The 23,408-nt window shown below is 30.0% G+C and overlaps 1 protein-coding gene across 6 annotated transcripts in view; it reads left to right on the top strand.

Moving 5' to 3' along the window:
- LOC129971365 (MARVEL domain-containing protein 1-like) overlaps positions 1-23,408 on the top strand; it is a 100,959-nt gene that overhangs the window by 52,931 nt on the left and 24,620 nt on the right. For all 6 annotated transcript variants that reach the window (XM_056085069.1, XM_056085068.1, XM_056085064.1 and 3 more), the window contains exon 2: positions 7,673-7,899. In XM_056085069.1, the coding sequence (XP_055941044.1) occupies positions 7,687-7,899 (213 nt within the window). In that variant the 5' untranslated portion in view covers positions 7,673-7,686. The remainder of the gene's footprint in view (positions 1-7,672; positions 7,900-23,408) is intronic.

Raw genomic sequence — 23,408 nt, 5'->3', positions numbered from 1 at the left:
TGCATTTCTGGATTTTACTTTATTGTTAAATCTAAACATCTCCTCCTTCCACCACTATTTAGTCAAATTAAACATCCTAACGCATGCACAAGAATTCGGGAGGTTTTAGAATCCGTTGGCAAATATTATCTGTTGTTATTAATCGTTGCATATATGCGGCGATGCATGTATAAAAAAAATTCCAGATACTTTTTCAACAAAACCTATTGTTAGTTTTTGCAATGCTAGTTGAAATGCAATATTAACAGAACACTAGGTGTTTTACGTGACCAGCTATTTACTCACTATATTAACAATAATAATTTAATAATACCAACCAACTTTGATGAACAACACATTATCACAACAAATTAAATACTCTTTTAAATTATATTCATAATAAAGTTAAATTAATTATGTATGTTGAAAAAAGTGGCGAAATTAATTATTGAATAAAATTCACGTAATCGCTCTAGGTTTGCTGCCAGGACTATGCATAAGTTTTTTTGTACATCCCTTAAAACTGGAAGTTCATAAGGCACAGATGAACATAGATGATATATTTAGGCCTCATGAACTCTCATATGAAATAAAAATTGACGAAATTGGAGCAATAGTTGAGGATAGTGGGCTGGTTGTTTGATTTTCCTAACTATTTTAAATATAGAAAGAGAACACGCTTAAATCAATCTGTGACAACATAAACCCCGAATTCAGATGGCGTAATTAAGTCACAATTTCACAAAGCAGGGGGGGTAAGTTATTATTTTTTTTCATTTCACATTCTAGTTTTGACTATAGATTATCATTCGCATTCGTAGAGATTAACTGTCCCATCGCATCCTAACAGATTCAAGCAGTGGCATCACCCACAGATTTAGATCGCGATAATTCATTTCCTTCAGTTGCAATAAAGTTAAGCCATCGAAGCGGAAGCACATTTATAACAAATTATCCCCCATAACCCTTTCATGGAACAATTTAATTAAACTCCGGTTTAATTGGATGATAATTTTATTAGAGTGGGAACGAGTTTAACCCAACCACATGGTTTTCGCTTTAGTTTTGCGAGCAGATGTTTAATTATCATGATGATGAACAAAGCCTCGGGAACGGAGTCGTTGTTTGTAATAAAAGCAAAAGCAAATGTCGTCTGTAAATAAACATTCATATTTCATATTTGACTCGCAAGTAATGCGAAATGATGTATTGTTTTGACAAGGAAGAATTTGATATACAGAAAATTACATATCAAGCCAAGAGGTAATTGTATTTAAACCAAATATAATTAATTCTGAGACGGATACGAAGAAAATAAAAAAGGTCAAAGTTTAAGCAAAGATTTAAAAAAATCATCTGCATAATAAGTATAATAGAGTAACAAAATATTCATATTTTTTATTTTACAGTCAAATGATAAATATGAATTATCAGATAGGAATAAGTTGGAGTAGAATGCGTTTTTGTAGTACAATTGTACTACAAATAGTATCTATTGTAACAAATCAAAGTTCGATTTCAGTTAAATAAAACCAGATCGAAGCTTCTGCATACATAATAACTTTCTAATGAATGTTGCAATAGTTATGTGAAATATTTCGGATACAGTACACTCTCGAGTATCCGGTTCGCGACTATCCGGCCTAATTTTTCTTTATTAAATGAGGAAAGAAAGGCGTTTATTAAGTCATCTATTTAGGACTTTTTCAAAACCTAAAAACTGTAAGTTTTGATTTTTATCTTAGGGTTCCCTTTTCCTATCTATGTAATCACTTATCAGTGTAAAATATTTTATTTTACATAAATATCTAATTTTCTTATGAGTTAGGCCTACGATTTACGTTAATGTTTTATCTATGTTTCTTTCACTTAAGTTGGGCAGTACAGAATTTATGTTAAAATGTGAAGTTTATATCTTTTAACTTAGTTTTTCTCTAATAAATTCTTGAAATGTTCTGTGTAATATATAACATATATAAACAACCAGTATAGAGCCTTTTAATTTTACTCGTCGTGTTACCAGTAACTCCTACTATGATTCACCGGGTCGAGGCTGCTTCATATTGTGATAAATGGAAGGCTTAGCACTCAATAAGAAGTGAGAAAATGCGTATTATGGCAGTGAGTTTTAGTATAAAAAAACTTTATCTTCTGGTATTAATGGGCAAAGAAATGAATTCATGGAACTCCGACTTATCCGGCGTTTTTGTTATCCGGCAAATCTTTCCATCACATTAGGCCGGTTTCCATCACATTAGTGTAATGTACATAGAAACTGTATCTCAAATCATGTATCAATTGTATTTAAAGCAAACATATCAAACTGAAATTATATTCCGAGTGAAATACACAAGATCAAAGTTTGTGTCAGCCATCATAAAAAAACTATACTATTTTAAAGAAATATTGGTTATTTTAATTTTTAAAAAATTGCAAGTCAGAATTACCATTATAAGCATTTAATTTAATATTGATTTTTTTTATCTATACATTTATATATTTCATTTAAATACCGTGCCATGAATGATGGTTTCTGTGATATGATACATACCAATGTGAAAATTAAAGTAATGCAACTATTAGACAATAAACTTGCCTCATCCTATCACAGATCATAAAAAGTATTAAAATCAATCCAAAGAATTAAATCGATGGCAGTTTTTTAGAAGAAAGCTGACGGCAATTGGTTACTTCTTTCTAGATCAGTATGTTTAACTGTTATGTTATGTTCATTACATTATAATCGATATGTTATCTGTTGCGATCTCATTAAAAGCAAAGCATTCGTATTTGAAGCTCTTACTGTTCAATATCTTACAAGGCAGCGGCATTTAGTTCAATCACCCTAATAAATCTATTTATTTTCAAGATTTAGAGTAATAGATATCTTTATAATTCACTTAAAAAATGAATTATCTCGATTATTTGTTCTTTAATCATGTCCAAAATAATATTTTCCGTAACAAAAATGTTCCTTTTTTTCCTCAAGGCATTTGTTTAGAAAAGTACAAATAAAATCCCAATTAAATCGTAAAACATTGATGAAACAATAGCCTTTATGAATGTTATAGTCTAATCAAATGAATCAAAATAAATATTCAATTTAATATTTAAATGTACCTTTAATTGATTAATTTTTAACATATCTATTTAAAAGACAACCTGGGTATAGTTATCCGTTTGATCTTGGCGTCCTAATTTAATACCGCACAATGAACCGTTTTTGTAGCTGACCACCACTTTCCAATTAAAATTGTGTTCTAAGATAAGAAAATATATATAATAGACAAGATATAAAATATAATGTATAATATGTGTACATGTTTAATATTTAGAGTTTATAATCTAGATTTTGTAAAATTCAACATCTGTACAACTCTACGCAATTTTTAAATTTATCTTTGAAACGACATATCTTTTTCTTTTCAATGCCAATATTAAACGCTCATAAAAAGAACAAATAAAATTAATTAAATAATAAAAAATATGAGCAAAAATTTAAAGACAGATAGCGACGACCTTTTTTATTCGATTTGAGGATTCTAAGCATAATAACTATGTGATTACCCAGATATTACTTAGAGTTTCATTCAAATATATCAAGAAATAAACATTGCATAACGGTAATGAATACTATAGAGCATATTTTTAATGATTTTTTTAATTCATTCTAAAAGATGTTCGTTAAAATGTCATGTCGAATAGTTTCCCAAGATTGGAATTTTAAAAGTGTTGTGGCGGATTGGGATGAGCGAGGATAGAACCTGGAACCTTGTGGTTCGCAGTCTAGTAACATGACCACGATACAAAAGCAATTGCTCGCGCACCGTAGCTGTTAACTGGCTTATAAGCTATTCACCACAGACTGTCCCTCCAGTGGGTCGGAGGTGAGACGAACGATATGGCTGTTGAGTGGTGATGTATTTATTAGCTGTTGAGTCTAAGGCGCCTGTACCCATTTCATTAGCGCCAAGCGTTATGGCGAGCATGTGTGAGTGAGTAGTTGCTGATGCTGTTGCTGCGTCAATTGAGTCTGACAACTTTGATTTGCTGTGGGTAGATGGTGCCACAACAGCTGTTCGAAGGTTGAAGGTTCATCGTCCGAGGTCACCAATGTGGCGGATTGTGATGAGAGAGGATAGAACCTGGGACCTTGTGGTTCGCAGCCCAGTAATATGACCGCGATACAAAAGCAACTGCTCGTGCAGCGTAGCTGTTAACTGGCTTATAAGATATTCACCACAGTGTCAAACAAAAAATAATTATAACTTATAAGCAAAGTAGTTTAGAAATGTCTGTAGTTTTTCAGTATATTCACAAGTGTTATGCAGTTGTGTTTCAAATCAACAGGTGTCCAGTATCCTTGAAATGTAATAATTCCAGACAAAAAAGTTGTGCTTATTTTCAACTATGTAGAAGCAGCAAAATGCTTGAAAGAATGCTGTTTATGTTGTTGCTTTCAAATGGAGGTGCCTACCGCTTTAAGAATCACTGATATACATAGTAGCAGTGGAGGCCTTTTAGTTAAGCTGGTTTCCTTCATCTTTGGAATCAAATAATTTAGGCTAAGTGGGGTGGATCTATTAAGATAGGTTCTTTCTCATGCCTAGTCATCACAATATGTAGTGTAGTGATATTTTGTACAGAGCAGCTTTAAGATAGCTGACTGATGCCCAATGTTTTACTATGAATGACTTAGACTTAGATTTGGATGGACAATCCCAATTACTAGGTAGTAGGTTGAGATAAGAAATATTGGGAGGCATAAACTGAACAAACTGATTCTATGTTATGTCATGTTATTTTATTTCCTTATTAAATTTCCAACTCTTGGAGTATCGGATAGTAAGTCTCCATTGTACTTAACTTTTGTTTTGTGTCTTCACTTTCTACTACTCGTCAAAATGGGCCATGAACATGATTAAATGTACTTAAATAAATATAAATGAAAATGAAAATTAGTTCTTAAGTAAGTACGTTTTCTGTCAAAAAGTTTCTTACCAAAAATAAGTGAATCCATTCAAAATATGGGTAAGAGAAAAAGAAGTCATTCCGAAACCTCGTTTTCTCAACTAACCTTTTCTTTTGTGTTTCTTGAAAATGAGAAGTTTGGGGCAAATAAAAGTTATTCATTGTTGGAGCATTTACTTTGTTACAACTGGGAATGAAAAATTTTTTCCCTTAAGACAGGCTTCTTTTTAAATAACTAAAAAAAGAGAATGTTTTGAACTATTCATTTTTTTTTTCTCGGGGAGTACGTACAACTGCCATTCAAGTTGTTTCTTCAAAGCCATTTATCAAAAAGTCTTACTGACTTGGCTTCATAGATTTTTCTAAGCAGCTTGAAATCTTTTTCGCTTTAGTTCTGTGTTCACTGAGAGGCTGGGATTCATTTCTTTCAGTAATCTTCGAAGGCTTGAGAAACTCTAAAATGCTTCTCTTCTGTTTTTGATTATTTTTTCATTTGTTGGTGGATTTTTATATTTCATATTGCAAATTTAAGATTAACAAACATTTGTATTCTCCCTTTTTCTTCAAAGATATCAGTTTTTGAATTTTTACTTAATTGATTAGATCTTTTTTCTAGGTCCTAAATTTCGTTGAATTTTTATTAGCTTTAAAATAATAGATTAACCCGCCATTTAGGTTGAAATTTTATGACCATTTGTTGGTAGTCTCTCATCCGTATTTTTCCATCCATAAAGAAAGAATTCTAATCGTTAAAAAAAAGTTCGTCTGGAGATTTTGATGAATCTCTACGTTTCAGTCCTCCCCAAGAATCCCCTTTACCCAAGATATTCTTTTTAGAAATTATTTTTAATTGTTTTTTCATCTATGATGTCTATCAATGTCTAATGATGTTCTATCTATGATATCTATAAATATCAATGTCTAACTTAACTATCGAATCGAATTAAGTCAATACCATTTCTGCCATTTATTTTTGAATTAACATTTTTATAAATCGCTACGTCTCAGACCTCCCCGAGAACCCTTTCTTCCTCCCAAAAAATCATTTTTAGAAATTATATTCAATTGCTATTTTTCCCATCTATGATCTCAATATCTAATGATTTTAATTGTTTTTTTCTCTCTATGATGCCTATCAATATGTTATGATGTTAATTGTTTTTCTTTCCATCTATGATGTCTATCAATATCTAATGTTATTAATTGTTTTTCTTTCCATCTATGATGTCTATCAATGTCTAATGATGTTAATTGTTTTTCTTTCCATTTATGATGTCTACCAATATCTAATGATTTTAATTGTTTTTCTTTCCATCTATGATGTCTATCAATATCTAATGATGTTAATTGTTTTTCTTTCCATCTATGATGTCCATCAATATCTAATGATGTTAATTGTTTTTCTTTCCATCTATGATGTCTATCAATATCTAATGATGTTGATTGTTTCTCTTTCCATTTATGATGCCTATCAATATCTTATGATGTTAATTGTTTTTCTTTCCATCTATGATGTCTATCAATATCTAATGTTATTAATTGTTTTCTTTCCATCTATGATGTCTATCAATGTCTAATGATGTTGATTGTTTTTCTTTCTATCTATGATGTCTACCAATATCTAATGATGTTAATTGTTTTCATTTCCATCTATGATATCTATCAATGTCTAATGATGTTCCATCTATTATGCCTATCAATTTCAATGTCTAACTTAACTATCGAATCGAATTAACTCAATATCATTTCTGCAATTTATTTTTGAACTAACATTTTAATGAATCTGCGTTTCAGACCTTCCCTAAAACCTCCTTTTCCCCAAAAAAAATCATTTTTAGAAATTATATTTGATTGTTTTTCTGTCGATCTCTAATGTCTGTCATTGTCTAATGATTTTGTCTATCCATATGTACTGATATTTATCTGTTCATAATACAAAAAAATGCATTAATGATTACGCAGTGCTGGTACAACTCCCAATCCCCTTTTCTACTCAAAAAGGATTTTAATAATAACGTTAGGGATTAACTTACTATAGTTCAAGCGAATCGAATTTTCATTTCTAGGATTTATTATTGAATTTATATTTTATTCCATTTTTATAATACTAATATTGGTTCATTTGGAAAACAAATAAAAATATATCGAATTTAATTGCGTCGATTACGAAGAAAGTTAATAATTACTGATTTTCTTAATCAATTTATAATTCTTCCTTTAATACTGTATTAAATAAATACATGGTAATAAAATGTTCTAAGAATATTATAAATTTTTGTGGTAATTTTAAACGAAAAAAGCTTTAATAGATACATCATATCGCTACTGGGATATGTGGTAGATACTTCAGAGGTTGCCAAAATTTGCATAACTCTCTTCAAAAATATCTGAAGTTTTGGGTAACCTTCAAAAGATGCTGCATACGTTTCGTTGTCTTTTAGTTGGATATACATGGTGGCCATGAAATAACTTTCCCTTCTTGGTGATATCTGCAGCTAAGACTAATGTAAGAATCAAAACCAAATTTCTTTATGTGGATATTAACTATGCAGACTGAAGATTAATTCAACAATAGAGGTTTTAGTTGCAGATATCTTCAGACAGGGAATGTTATTTTATAATCAAATTGTAGCATACTTGATTATTATCCATTTATTCATTTCATGTCTTGGATTTCTTCGCTGCATCCAATCTGATCGTTGTATTTTCAATTCCATTGCAGATTAGCAAACCAAGATGGCATCACCGAATTTCCAAGTGACGCTGACCGCAGACCCCCAGATGGCCATGCAGGGAATGCAAGCGATGCAAGGCATGCAGGGGGGCATGCAACAGAGCCAGTATCCGGGGGCTCCCACACAACCACAGGAAGGAAAAATTCCCATCAAAATCCACTTTGACTCAAGCTACGTCAGGACGACTCCCGGTATAATCAAAGTGTTAGAAATAGTAAGTAGCATTCGAGGTACTATAAACATTGGATAAATATGAACTAGGCAGGTATGCTGAGGCTTTTTCATTTAAAATAAAAATTATTTTCAGCCAATAGTGTGCCTGTTATTCGATGTAAGTGGGAAATGTCAGATATATAAAAATGACGGATGATAGGAAAAAGAAAGAGAGGAAATACTTTTTTATGCAAAATACCTTATACTATGAGTTGATTACTGGATAATTATGTGAAAATCATCAAGATTTTATTTATTATAATTTGAAGAATATCATTACTATGGATAAAACTATCGGGAGTGATTTTCCAAAACTTTCTCGAATGTTCTCTAATGAATTTATTATACCAGATAACCCCTTCCTGGGATTGAGGTACAATAGTTACAAAATATTTACTTTTGGCGTGAATTTAGCATCTTTACTGAAATTCATCGTATCATCCTTGGCGAGTTTATTTGGCGATTACTTTCTTGATTGCACTTAATAGTATCCCAAAATCGAATTTGTGCTTTTGGATCATTTTTCTCAACCAATTGAAACGAAGATTTGAAACTAAACTGCACTTGTAGTCACAAAATCCCGTACCAAATTTGATATATTTGTCACTGCGTTTTTGAATTATTATTACATGTTTCTGAAAGTACAGACAGACAGCCAATTTACTCCTGATTGGATTTGGCACAAAATTTGACAGATGTCTGCATTATAGATGTTAAATCTGTGTATTGAATCTTACCAATCTAGCTCTCTCTTGGTTTTGTAATTATCGTGTTAATTTATATTCGAACAACTAGAAAGACGAACTTCCTCTCAGCAAATTTTACTCAAAATTTGATAGAAATATCTGCAAATGTGGTGCATAGGCCGTCTAGCTTAAAGCGTTTTTCCGTAATCTTTGTTTTTCGAACTGAAGGTCTCAAACTTGCGGATTCGTCAAAATGTGCAGTTCGTCAAATGTCGTAGTTTTTGATAATTATTATACCTTGTCTCTACTACGCATATGAGAAAGTAAAAATACTCGGTCCGGCGTCCTGATATAGGGTTACCGCGTCTTCCTGGGTTCGAGTCCCGGTTTGGGCATGGTTGTTCTTCCGTTGTTCTATCTGTGAGATGTGTGAATGCGCCCCCTGTAAAAAGGGGTTGTGCAAGCGAGTGAGTGATGCGTGAGTAGCAAAGTCGTACTCTTGGCCTAGTTGGCGCTACTATACAAACAAGAGACGCTTCCCTTCCGGCTTTAATCGCTGTCTTTGTAACAGCGGGCTTGTCCGTGGCAAGTGCCATAAGAAACAACAACAACAAAAAAATACTCGTACTAGATAAAAGCATTTCAATTTTTCTTTCGGATAATTTCAAAAGTTCTATACTTCTCCTTTCATAATACGGTATGCAGTTCCGCGTTAGCCTATTCCTCAAACAGAAATTACACTGCCATTATGTTTAAAGTACTGGTAATATCATTCTGGAGATCGTTTAATTTAGCTAATGATTACATACACACACACACACACACACATTGCTTTTGATGTAGCCACAAAAAATAATAACAAAATACACATTCTAAAGTTTTACAAAGAAACTGAATGATAAGACTGTCAGCTCCAAATCGGGCAATCCATTGTATATACTCAAGTTTCCTGTTCTTCTTACTGCCAGCATGCGATTGTCTTGCATCTACTGGCTCACAAGTGGAAACCAACGGGAATTGTTTCATTAAATCTTTTTCGATTATTCTTCTTTTAAAGTATCTTTCTCATCTGGCATAAGTATTTTCTTCTTTCTCTCTTCTCGCATGAATTGAGGATTTGGGCATGGCCATAAAAGCCATGACTATTCTTTTTTTTTTTCAGAGTCCAGGACACCAGAATTTTGTGGTTCATGATATAGAAGAGAAAACAGAATATGCATTTTGGACGCCTTTTGGCACAGAACTAAAACCTTAATAATAGCATCACATACAAAATTCAATTTATTTAAATTGTTTTAACTAAATAAGATTGAATTATTGCGCGCACTTGCATGTGAAAGTATAGACAGGCAACAGACCAACCCTTTAAAAGATATGATTAACCTTTTTAAAGAATCTAAGCAATAGATGCTAAAATTCTATACCAAATTTCACTTATTCAAGTTGTTGCTTTTTTGGGGTCAAAATGTGCAGTTTGAAGAACATGCAAAGAGATCAGATAGATACACAGTCAACTCTTGATATATTTGGATCAAAATTTGGTAACTATCAGCACTTTAGACGCTAAACTTGTATACTAAATTTTATTCATGTAGTGATTTTTAGTAATTTGTTCCTTTATACAAAAATCGGTGTAAAGACCACATACCAAATTTTACTCCTCTATCTCAAAGCATTTTTGAGCTGTCGTATTTATAAACAGCCTGATTAAATTTCAAAAATGTGCTTTTTGAACTCATAGAGGTCTGAAAAGAGAAGATCTATAGTATTTTCTTTTATATAGTATTTTCCTTTTACATACTTCGTAAACGAGAAAGTAATAATTGATTTTAAGACTCTAGGAACTTTCATTGTGTTTGTGTTCGGACTTCACGGATTCGTTTAACAATGATGAGCTTCAAATTACGAAACGAACTACCACTTAACAATCGATCACCTATTTATGTTTAAAGCTACAGAATGGATTTTTCGATTTAAGATTATTTTAATCGATAATGCTTCAGATTTTCTATAAAAACATAATGTCAGATTATTTAATGCTGATTAAACATATTGTAAATCACATAGTTTTATGGCTAGAAGAAGATGAAATATTTTCAAAAAATTCAATTTAAAATTTCAATTTTAAATCAAGATTTTTTATTTATTTCTTTGTAAGAAAAATAAAATAACTTATTCTCATCTCTCAAAGCTCATAAATTATTGAGCATAAATAAAGTATTTATGCTCTTTTTCAAATGTCTTTTTTATATTTTCACATTTTTAATATTCTAATATCCTTTAGTCCTTTATTCAAATAATGTTCTATTTTATATAATGTTTACCGTATATTTATAATATAATCTTCATAACTTAATACCACTGAATCCCATTTTAGGAGCACTTAAGTCAACAGAACATCTTTTTAGCCATTAAATTCAAACTTAATGTGATTATATTTAAGCATTATATATATTAGATTTTAAAAAAAGATTATCCTCAACATTTGCTACCTCGCATTACGACGTCAACGAAATTAAGTCAAGTGATTTTTTATTATAATCTTTTATTAATGGTTCTGAGCTAAGGATCTTTATCAAAATTGCATTATTATACACTGTAATGTTCTAAAAAATATAGTGCAAGATTTCCAGGGGTATAGTGGAACCGGAACGGAGAGAAATGCCTATTCAATGCAGAAATTCCTATTCAATATTTCGTAATTATTATTCGCCTATTCCATGCAAAAAATCCGTGGCCTTACTCAAGATCAATAATTTTATGCAGAGAGATAACACCTATATTGGAGAATATATGAGAAAGTTTTGAAAAAACACTCTAGCTGGGTGAAATTATGTCTGTTCAACGATTAACGTTTTGAGCCAGGCGGATGAAATTGGATTCGTGGTAAATTTTTCCAAATTTGTAGATTTCTATCAAATTTTAGACAAAATCCCAGAAAATCTATTGTCTGTTCTAGTGAAAGTGAACACAGTTCCTAAAAAAGGCAACGAGTTGAAGAGATAAAATTTAGCGCACAGTTTTCACTATCTGCAATACAGAAAAATGTCAGATTTTGTGCCATTTCTATCAAAGGTTGGCACATTGGTGGTCTATACATTCTCATGCATACATAAGCGATGATGCAACAACTTAAATAAAGGAAATTCGGTATGTGATCTCATGATTAATATTGCATCAGTTTTATCACTATAATTGTGTGATAAAGTTTAATATGCTGTCTTTGCACTAAAACTGTAAATACTGACCAAAGTTTGGACGAATTCCTTGAGCTAAAGCAAAGATGCATCTTCATACTATAAATAAAAATATAAAGAATTCAATAGAGAGGATTTCTCACTTTTTTTCCCCTTCAGAATTCAGAGTTGTACACCAAATTTTGGACTAAATAATTTACAAGATTGGTTGTTCGTCGGAATGTCCTATTTTGTGAATGTGAATATGATAATGGAAAAACTGAAAACGGTATAGCTTGGATGTATTTTAAGACGTCGTTTTATTTCCAAGTTTTAGTTTAGTTTACTTATATCAACCTCCCGTTGAAAGAAACACTAGGGCTATTTTGGGACGGACCTCGTAATTTTGAACCGTCAGATGACGAGGACACCTGAGCTGGCACCCCCTCTCCAACACCACACCAACGGGAGGGCATTTAGCCCTGACGGATTTATCGTGCAGCAGACATCCTTACACGGCGGTTCTTTTTTTGGATTGGAGTCTCGAACCTAAAACCCTGCGGTTCACCAGCCGAGACCTTACCACCAGGCCACCACGGTTCCTTTTGCTTCCAAGATGTAAATCAGTGTTAAATTTTTACGAATTCTAAGGCGTGTTTTTCAAAACACATAGCTTATTCTCTCCATTACTCTAATTCAGGGGCATATTTAGAAGTAGGTAAGCTAGAGTATAATCTAAAACCGCTCGGCCGAGGAGTAGTCTCAGACAAGTTTGTTTGGAAAATGTCATTTGCTATGTTGACAAATGTATAAATCAGCAACAAAAAAAAAATCTGTGAACTATAAGAATTTAAGAAATTTTCGTTTTTATTGAAATGTTAAGTAAAGCACAAGTAATTGCCTATTTAAAGCATATTGGAATATTAATTATTAATTAAATTATTAATGTTGTTTTCCCCTTGATAAATGTTATAATATAATAATTTTTACTATCATATTTATTTGAAGTTTATAATTTCCGTTCAATATATGACAATAATGCTATGATTTTATTTGTCAATTAAGAAATCTAACTAACAATTAGTTAATGGTGTATAATATATTAATATGCGTAATCTGTGATAATAGGTTAACAGCCCTTCTAAAAGAGCACATCTCCTAGTAGATTAGTAGATTTAGGGAGAAATTATAACACACTTTAAAAAAACAGATTTTAATTGTTAATCGAAATATATTGAATAAAAATCAGAATAAAAGCGAGAAATAGGTTTTAAAATTTTCAAAAACAATTACATCAGAATTTTTTTCATCGCTTCAAACTTCCATTCAGAAATTCTTTATCTACAGCAAAATGTATTCACTTTTACTAAAGTTTGTAATTCCCTTCACCCATGTGATTTGCCGAATAAATTCAGCGAAAGTAATCATTTAAGGTTTTTTTAACATATTAACTTTAGCAAAACGAAGATAAATGCTCCAAAGAACCAAAATTATGCTTCCAAAGTGGCACTCCGGTAATTTCGAGGTGTGCTTATATCATCGAAATCCATCAAATCTGGTCTTCTATTACTGATATTGATTGGATGGAACACAGTTCTGCTGGCGCAGAAGTTGCTGACCCATTAAATGGCCTTTATACCTGCGTGGGTGTAGTATTAGTATGCTCCTGTTGAGCTTTTGCTTATATCGATCAGAGGGTAGGGCTTCATCGTCATCGCATCCAGGTCACGGGATTTCCGGTGCAATGTTTGATTTCGATCAGAAACGACCCATCCCTGATATTAAGTAACAATTACCAACGATAAATATTATTCTTGCGGAAGAAAAATAAATCGATATAAATTGTTCCCCCTTTTGTCTCTTTGGGTATCTGAACAGATTCGGATTCTTATTTCAATTAATGATATTGAAGATACAAATACAATATGAATAATAATTTGCTTTATTAGAAAACATATTTGAAAAAATGGAAAATAATAGCATAAAATATAATACCGATCTTTCTTCAAAATATTATATTTAGCACAATAGTCTTTTATTATACTTTCAAATTCAAAAATTCAAACTCAAAGCAGCCAAAAATTAATAGAACAAATAAAAATTTCAATATCAGTTTTAGAATAATTTTTATTTGAGATGAAATTGTTAAAATATTTGTTAAATGTACTTTGAAATCAAATTAATTTAAATAGCTATTATAAGTTCATTATTTTAAACTGGCAGCATTTCTAAAATTTTATTTAGTTTAGTTTAGTGTGAAATTTTATTAGATTAAAAACTTTTGAAAAAAGTATATAAAGTCAGTTATTTATTTGTGAAAAAAATGTAAGAAATAAAATACTAGAAATTGATAATACATGAAAAATATTAAAAAATGAAAGTGATCAAATGCGCGGCTGCTATTCAAAAAAATCTGCACAGGATCAATTAAATTGATTAAATGTTTTTTGCCAATATTTACTCATCTTTTCTGCTAGTAAGATTTCCTATAAATAAAGGCTTCACACTGAATAATACTTTTCAAAAAGAATAGAGTAAAAAAATGCACGAAATTTTTATTTCTGACTTTAGTATCTCTTTCGAGGCTGATTTTCCTTCGTTCAGTTTTGATATAAATATAAATGGATTTTAGATGCGAAATCTTTAGGAAACATTGGTAATCCCATAGTAATCCTCTTTATATAGATTACATCGTTCAGTTTTTATCTATTTCAGCTCCACAGTAGGAAACATCCGTTAAAAGTTTTTAACAAAAGGATTTCAATGGAAAATTGATAATTGACATGTTTCAAACTTAGGCTACTATGAAACCTTTAGGCTACTGTGAAGCTATGATATAATTCATATACAATCCATTAAAGAGCGAACTAAGCACCAATAAAGTGTACTCGATTTAGAACGATTTTATCTATACTCAATATATACATATACTCAGGACAGACAAATCTTAACTCAATACTGCAATTTTAGTAATTTTAAATTGAACAATTTAAACAATGTACATCTTATTTAGCAGACCTAAGGAAATAAAATTCCACTTTATTAATGATATATGTTTACTAATTTTATATGATTACTAGTCGCCTTTGGTGATCAGCAGGTTCGCTGGAATTATTGATTATATTTAATTTCAATTAATCATTTAGATATAACTTGATGTATGTCATTCAATAAAATTTTCAGACATTAAATAGGTGTGATTTTACCTCCCATTTGGCCACGGTGGCCTGGTGGTAAGGTCTCGGCTTCGGAACCGAAGGGTTTCAGGTTCGAGACCCGAGTCCACCGAAGAACCGTCGTGTAAGGGGGTCAGTTGCACGTTAAATCCGTCCTGACCAAACGTCCTCCCGCTGGTGTGGCGTGGTGTGGAGAGGGGGGGTGCCAGCTCAGGTGTCGTCCTCTTCATCTGACCACGGTTCAAAATGACGAGATCCGTCCCGAAATAGCCCTAGTGTTGCTTCAAACGGGACTTTAATATAACTAAACTAAACTAGTTTACCTCCCATTTGTTTTGCTCATTGTGTAAATGAACTTTTTTTAATGGAAATCTGTCCCACGACATCAAAGAGATATTAAAAGAGTAGATGTATTGTTATTTCTGATGGAACTTGTCGTAGACAAGCCCGCTGACTAAGTTAACGATTTTAAGTCGAAATTTTTCGGTCTCTTGTATTTCAGTAGCTATTTGATCCACATGAAACTATTAATCAGAGATATAATGAAAATGGAAGACAACTTATCGTCCCGATGAATGAGCTGGTCGCCAAAGATGGCTAATTCTTTAAAAAATTAAATAATAAAGACAAAGTTTTAAAATTAAATATTATCCATTTGGTGCGGATTATCAGACCTGGATCTCTTAATCTTCAGCATGGAAATAAAAAGTGAATACAATACGAGATGTGGAATAAATAAGAGAGAGAATCTCATATGAAATGTTAAAAAAAAAGAAACAGAAATTTCATATGATATTAAGGCAAAAGTTTGGATGCACTTAATAGAAGAGGTTACATTTAATCAGTTCCTATTTGTAAATACAGAGGGTTATTTTAGGGACATAATTTTGAGCCACGTTCTAATGAGATTCTCAGAAGGAGAAAAACGAATGTGAGCATTTTTGTTGTGTTACTTAAACCCTTTGCAATCATTTTCAAAAATAAACCATAATATACATTTCTTTTTTAAAAAATTCTTGCAATAATTGTATATTTCACCAAGAGAAATCTAATGAAGTGTATTCTATTTATAAACGTTAATTCATATTATTGAAAATCTTATATCTTAATTAAAATTCTTACAGCATTGAACCCTTCTTAATAAGCTTTATAATCCCTTCTTATACTCCTTATCTATGTTAATAAGAAAGAAGAGTATGTATGCGTGCGTGTATGTGGTGGCAATTTACAAGCCAAATCGTTTGGTCTAGAATTACCAAATTTTGGAAATCAAGAAATGCACATCTCGAAGAAATTATTTAAAATTTTATTAATTAACCATTAACGATCTATTGCTCATTAAAAACTTATTACATGCTTCTAATGCTTTGCTGGTCACTTTCGTCTTTTGAGTTTCTTAAAAAAGAATGCAACTACTTTGATCAAGCACCAAAATGTCAGCTGCAATTTCAGTAAATAAAGAGCTGCTGATATTGTTTGAATAAAAAAGTGTATTACATGTGTAATACATTTAAGTCTATAGTATGCATTCAAACCACTTTTCCAGTAGTGGTGCCAATGGTACTAAAGGTAAAACATCAAATGAAATTTTAAGTTTTAATACAATAACTCTCGAAAATATTATTTCTCAAAAGTATTTTCTTACGCCAATTTAAAATTTAAAAAATTGGTTTTTAATTATACCAATTTAATTGCAGAGCACCGTTTTCTTGATTTCTTAACAATTTTTTTAAATGTTTGAATAATTTTCAACAATACATTTAATTATTGCAAGGAAATTGAAACTATTATCAATGTTCCCCCAAATGCTAAACTGCGTTATTTCTTTCCATTGTTGAAGACTAGAAAATGGAAGGATTGTAAGAAGCTGCTAAAACTCTGCACAGTTTACAAAAGGAATCGAAATATGAAATTACATTATTGCAAAATACAATTTAAAACTATACAAGATTACACAGACATTAAGTTTTAATGGCATTATAATATTATGAGATACAACTCTATTAGAAAGGCACATGTGCACAAAAATGAAAAGTGTAAAGCTATTAAATGGCTTTGACATCTGTCAATTTGGTATTTGAAAATTCTTTGTTGAGGGAACGAATACTAAAAAGGATTTTCTAATTTTGCTGAGCTATAATAAGAAAACTAAATAAAGTACAACTAGGCTGTTCATTGAAAATCAACAGTTTGCACAGTTTAGAGTTTAAGTTCAACATAGTTATAACTGCTCAATGTCGCAACAAGAAGGATATTGAGGCGGTGAAATAAATCATCCCACAATTTTTCAACATATCTGTATGAAACTTTGAAAGGCTTCAAATATGCATGTATGGCGATATTTGATTTTTTTTCTCACTATAGTTGAAAAATTAAATCTGTGTTGAATATAAATTTTCAGCGATTATTTTGTTATACAATGAATTACAAAGTTGCATTTGTTCTTTTTCCTTTTAATAGTTCTGCAAAGTTGAGATAGTTATTCATAAGCGCCCTTTGCCTATTAGACTTCTTGTAAATTTTTATTATTATTCATTATATTAAATTTTCATTACTAGTCAACTTTATAGTGTCTTATTATTACCATTAATAACATTTATAAACCTTCTTATGTCCTTTTATTATAACACATACAGTCCTTATATAACACATATATCCTCTTATATAACATATATAGTCGTACTATAACACGTATACATTGTGTCCTCTTATTATACCTTTTAACACCTTATTAATGGTAAATTCCGACCATGAGATTCATTCCAAAAATTATCTAACTACAATTAATCGTTTTGTTTATCAAAATAATACATTGTTTCAGTTTGCAAATCCTCAAAGTTATCCATAAATGCACTTATTTGACTTCCCGTCTCCTTATTCGTCTTTTCTTTGTTTCATCTGAATTGTTCTTAAATATTACTATAACCTCTCCTTAAATGAAACATTCCACGCTTGAGCACTTTGTTAACGACAACAACCATAACAAAGGTGGTATTACTTTAATTAATTGCTTTTATTAAACCGTGAAAGAACAGCTTTTATCGATTCTTTTTTGTGTGTGTGCCCGAGATTCTTAATCCATGAAGTATGTTCACCCAGGAGTACACTTAAGAAGATGTTGTGACAGTAATGAGCAATGAACCTCATTAAGCACTTCATTCAGCAATTAATTAAAGGTGGAATACATAATCATTAACTCTGTGACGAATAGAAATTGGATTTTTTTAATACGGTTAATTCCAAGAAATTAGATGAGTAAAAGAATAAAGGGCTCCTGGTTTTTAGGATTTTTTTTATCTGATTCTGTGTGTATATTCAAAAATTCGTAATCAATTTTTAAAATTCGATGATTAGCAAGTGAATGAAGAAAGATTAGTGAAACTCAAAAATGTTTTGAACTGGAAGGATGAAATTTGGTATGCGATCTTTACACCAAATTTATAGATTTTTGTCAAATTATGAGCTAAATAAGTTCCAAGGAAGTCTGTCTGTCCGGCTGTTAGAATATAATTAAGCACTCAAAATACAAAACGAATAAAGAGATATATATAAAATTCGATACACAGATTTAACATCTGTAGAGTTTACAGATGTTTACAAATTTTAAACCAAATCTAATGAGGGATTGGCCATCTGACGTTCTGTACTTTCAGAAACATATAAACCCAATAACTAAAAAAACGAAATGAGTTAAATATATCGAATTTGATATGGCATTTTGTGAGCATAGTTTGTGTAAAATCTGTGTTTCAATCGGTTAGGAAAAACGCCTCTAAATCAAAAATTTGATTTTTGATGTTATACCAGGGATTATTCGCCAAATAACTCGCCAAAGTTGGCACGATAAATTCAATAAAAATGGTAAATTCACTCTAAAGTTTAGTATTTCGCACCTATTGTACGCTAATAACATGCCAGATGTTCTGTGGTATAACACCATTATTAGAGAGTATGCAAGAAAGTTTCGGGGAAACCATTTTCTCTGGTTTTTTTTTTTTTTTTTGTCACTAAACCAGAATTTATTGATGGTATAATTTACAATTTAAACCATCATATGGAAGAAATGCATTATGAATTATGAGGAATTACTCAAAAGTGCCCTTAATAAATAACCAATGTATGTATCTCTATTCAAAAATTCGGTTGTCAGATTAGAAGATAATTTATAAACAATCATTATACATTCAACATAATTTCTGTTGTTCATGCTCTCACGTAACTACAGAAATGGTGTTTAATGCTGTGAAAAATCGATCCTCCATTTGACGACATTGCTTAAATATTACATATAATACAATTTATTTTGATTACAAACTTTTTTTGCCTATGCGCCCATATGTGTTATTTTTGTTAGCTCGAAATCTAAAGCTTTGATTGAGATATATTTTCTACACATCGAATAAACTACGGCTTTAAAAAAAATATTTTACTTTTTTTTATTTTTAATGCGAGATTTTTTTATCTACATAAATTATTTCTATTACTACAAGATCTAAAGCTTCACACGTTGAGATAATTTTTCTATACATAGAATGAACTATGCTTTTAAAAGCAATATTGTATATTTTAATTCTCATTTTGACAAGGAACTTTTTTTGCTTGTCTATGAGAGTAGTACCCTTATTATTCAGAGATCTAAAGCTTCCATTGAGATTACTTTTCCACATATGAAGTAAAGAAATATTTTTAAAAGTGATATTAGATATTTTACTTTTCATCTTCACAAAGAATTTTGATTGCTGTTTTATCGATGTAAGCTCTTTTTATTAGTCCAAAATCTAAAGCTTTCATACTGAGATCCTTTTTCGACACTTAAAATGAAGCCAGAGTTTTTAAAAATAATAATAGATATTATACTTTTATTTTGAATATGAAATTTTATTGTTTATTTATGAGCCATTTCTGTTCGTTCGAATTCTATAACTTCCACATTCAAATCACTTTTTTATATACAAAGTAAACTTGAGCTTTTAAAAGTAATATTGAATATTTTACTTTTTACTTTAATAATGAAATTTCTTTGCTTATATTTATGAATTATTTTTATTAGTACGAGATCTAAAGCTTCCCTTGCGATGTTATTTCTATATTTCTGCTAAGAATGAGAATGTATAATTTAATGCGATTCTTTAATCAGAATTTTAATTAATTAAAAATTAAAGAAAATATTGGTGTTTTTCCGGTGTAATTTATGAAATTATTATGTTGCAAAAATATTTTCACATCAATTTACAATTAAAATTATCCTTATATTGATACTTATTTAATAATTGTACGAGGTTGTATTGAATTTTAGTAATTTATTTAAAAAATTTGCTTTGTTTCACTGAATATTTAATAGTTCAATTTTCTTCCATTATTCAATGCTATTGAAAAAGTTATATTTAATATCTGCAAATGAGATCTGTTCGTACTTTATAAAACGAACTAGAAAGTGATATTACAGTAGCGGAAAGTCACAGGATAGATAAAACGCACGATTACGTTTTTATGAATTTTACTGCCAGGAGGCTTGACTCTATTATGCTGGTTCATATCCATAATGAGCAAAATAAGTGTTAGTCTTTTCAACGAACACGGCTTTAATTTCTGTCGGAATTTGATGCCTAAAAATATTTTCTAAGAGGAATTAGAGGTATAAAATTATGCATACAAAATTTATTCGAAATTAAACAAAATCAAAATTGCTGGCGAAAGAGTTTGTCAACAAAGATGGTAATACAAAATAAATTAAGGTTTTTAAAAGTAATATTTTGCTTTTTATTTTGACAAGAAGCTTTCTTTATTCTTTTGTGTATACTCCATTAGTTTGAGATCTGAGGCTTTCATTTATCTTACTTCTGACAAAAAACTTTCTTTTGTCTTTTGTTTAAAAGGGTTATTTCCATTTGTTCGAGATTTAAAACATCCATTTAGATTACCTTTCTTCACACAGAAAAAATACCCAGTGTTTTTAAAAGTAATGTTAGATATTTTGCCCTTTTATTTTTACAAGGAACTTTCTTTGTTTGTTAGTCTATATAAGCTGTTGACATTGCTTTGAGATCTAAAGCCTCTAAAGAGAACCCTTTTCAACTTATGAATAAATCAGGACTAATAAAAGTATGATACATTAAATTGTTTTAAGTAGTGCAATATTTATACAAAAAACTAATTAAATGCTTCATATGAATATGAAATGCCTCGAGTTTTAATATTTTATTTCAGTATTTATTATTCAAATAAAATTTTCAGTGTTTGACTTCTTTAATTGGCACTTCTGACGGAACCACACATGGCTAGTTACCATACTAGTTACCACTCTAAAGTTAAAAGTGATACAAATAGCAAATTTTTCCAAGATTTTGAACTTTGCAGATAATGGCATTTCAAAAAATTCATGAAAATTGATGTTTTTCAACATTTTCATACTTTTTAGAAACCGGAGTGTGTATCATGATATTAAAGAAAAGGAAATTAAAGAAAACGATAGTACTTGAATCTAACTTATTTGAACTTGAATTTAATGAAAATGAAATTAAAGACATGATAGCACTTGAACTTAACTTATGCTTGAATTTATAACAACGATAACACTTGAACCTAACGTATGCTTGAATTTATAATAACAATAGCACTTGAACCTAACTTATGCTTGAATTTAATGAAAATAAAATCTAGAGTAATGTTATTGACTGCAATTAACAGCTCATTAGTCGTATTCAACCTCATCAATAATAATCTATGCTATTATACACTATTAACAACTATTTACAACAGTATATAGTATGTTCATATTTCAAGCTTAATATAAATACATAGAAGTCAGTATGACTATGTATTTGGGTTTTTTGGGTGCGAATATGTATATGTATGGCAATAAAAAGAGTATTTTAAATTCTTCAAAGAGTAAAAGTTGATTAAATATTCAATTAATCATATATCAACAAAAGTAGAAGTAACTTTGAAGCAAATTATTATAAAAGAAATATTTTTATACTATTTCAAAATTCGCAGTTTTACATTCTCATTGATAACAGTTTCATTTTCGTGCAATTTTTCCTTCAATCTTTATTACTTTTTTCAAACTTTAATAAATAATTGAATAGATGCAGACGATTTTGAAATAAGAAAATTATTGATATTCCGTTGCTAAGCAACGGTGATACTTGCCTTTACTTTTACCACTCTACTTTTATTTTTTAACATTCATTTTTAAATATTTTTGGCAACGTATTTTATTGGTTTTAAAAAAGTTCTAAAGTTTGTTTAATTATATCAAAAAATTACTTCCAGTAAAATCTTCTACTAACTTTACCGAGACTTCTGTGAAATAATGAATAAATAATAATGCAATTGAGGAGAATATAGTCTTCTAGTAATGAGAAATTTCGAGAAAATTAGTTCTCTGCTGTTTTTAAAATTCATTAGCTGAAATTTACTCTCGTTTTAATTAAAGAACATTTCAGGCGATAAAAGGAATTTATGTGTTACAATATTTTGCATAAAAGTAATATTTACATTAAAAGTTTTAAACACGAAAATATTTTAAAGTATCGACTAGGTTCTAAAGATGATTTTTCCAGAAAATTTTGAATTTTATTTTTTTATCTGAAAATAAATTCCAAATTTTGTAGATTCCAAAACAGACTATGTTTTTAAAATATGTGAGAAAGAATTATAGATACAGTAGTTTCAATAATTCACAAAAAAAAAAAATGATAACGGAAACACTGATATTTTTAACCGAAAATGAGGGATTCATTTTATTTTTACCGCAAAATTCTCCAAAGCAATATTTGATATGTTTATATTAACTCTCTACCTACTCAGCCATAGTTTGTTCAATTTTGACTTTTTTGTTAAAAAAAACGTGAAAACTACATTTATTTCCAGTTCATTTGGATGAACTAATTTATAAGTACAATATCTGAATGCATTTTCTAAAGAGGAAATATTTCAATGTGATTGATTCACAGAAAACATTATATCTCAAATTCATTTCAATAAAATTTCATGAAATTTGGTAAGCATGTATCCAAAACTTTTGAAAATGTGGTAGACCGCGAATTTTAAGGTAGCATCATTTAGATATGTTTTATAGACTCTTTAAGTTCAAAACATAGGCAAATTTTGGAAAAAAATCATTAATAGCAACTTCAAATGCTCATAAAATTTTTATTAATTAAAATAATTTTTATATTGTGGTTTGTTACATTTCATATAATTTGAGCTATCTATAGGTGAAATTAAAAAAACTAAATATTTCCATTATTTTTAACTATGTTTTTTTACATTGAAAATTTTGCTAAATTTTTATTAAATAAGCAGTTTTTTAAAAAAACTAAAGGAAATAAATGTATTTTTTCTTCTAATAGTGACTTTTCAATTCTGTTTTAGTTATTCGGTGCAATAAAAAAATTTTATGTATCATTTTTTTTTAATTTGTCTTCGAACCTTGTTGGATACCTTAATCTCGAGCAATGTAGGGTA

Source organism: Argiope bruennichi, chromosome 6 (genome assembly GCF_947563725.1).
Source record: "Argiope bruennichi chromosome 6, qqArgBrue1.1, whole genome shotgun sequence".
Classification (NCBI taxonomy): domain Eukaryota; kingdom Metazoa; phylum Arthropoda; class Arachnida; order Araneae; family Araneidae; genus Argiope; species Argiope bruennichi.
The sequence above is the reverse complement of the archived record's forward strand: the minus strand, read 5'-3'. Positions and strand labels throughout refer to the sequence as shown.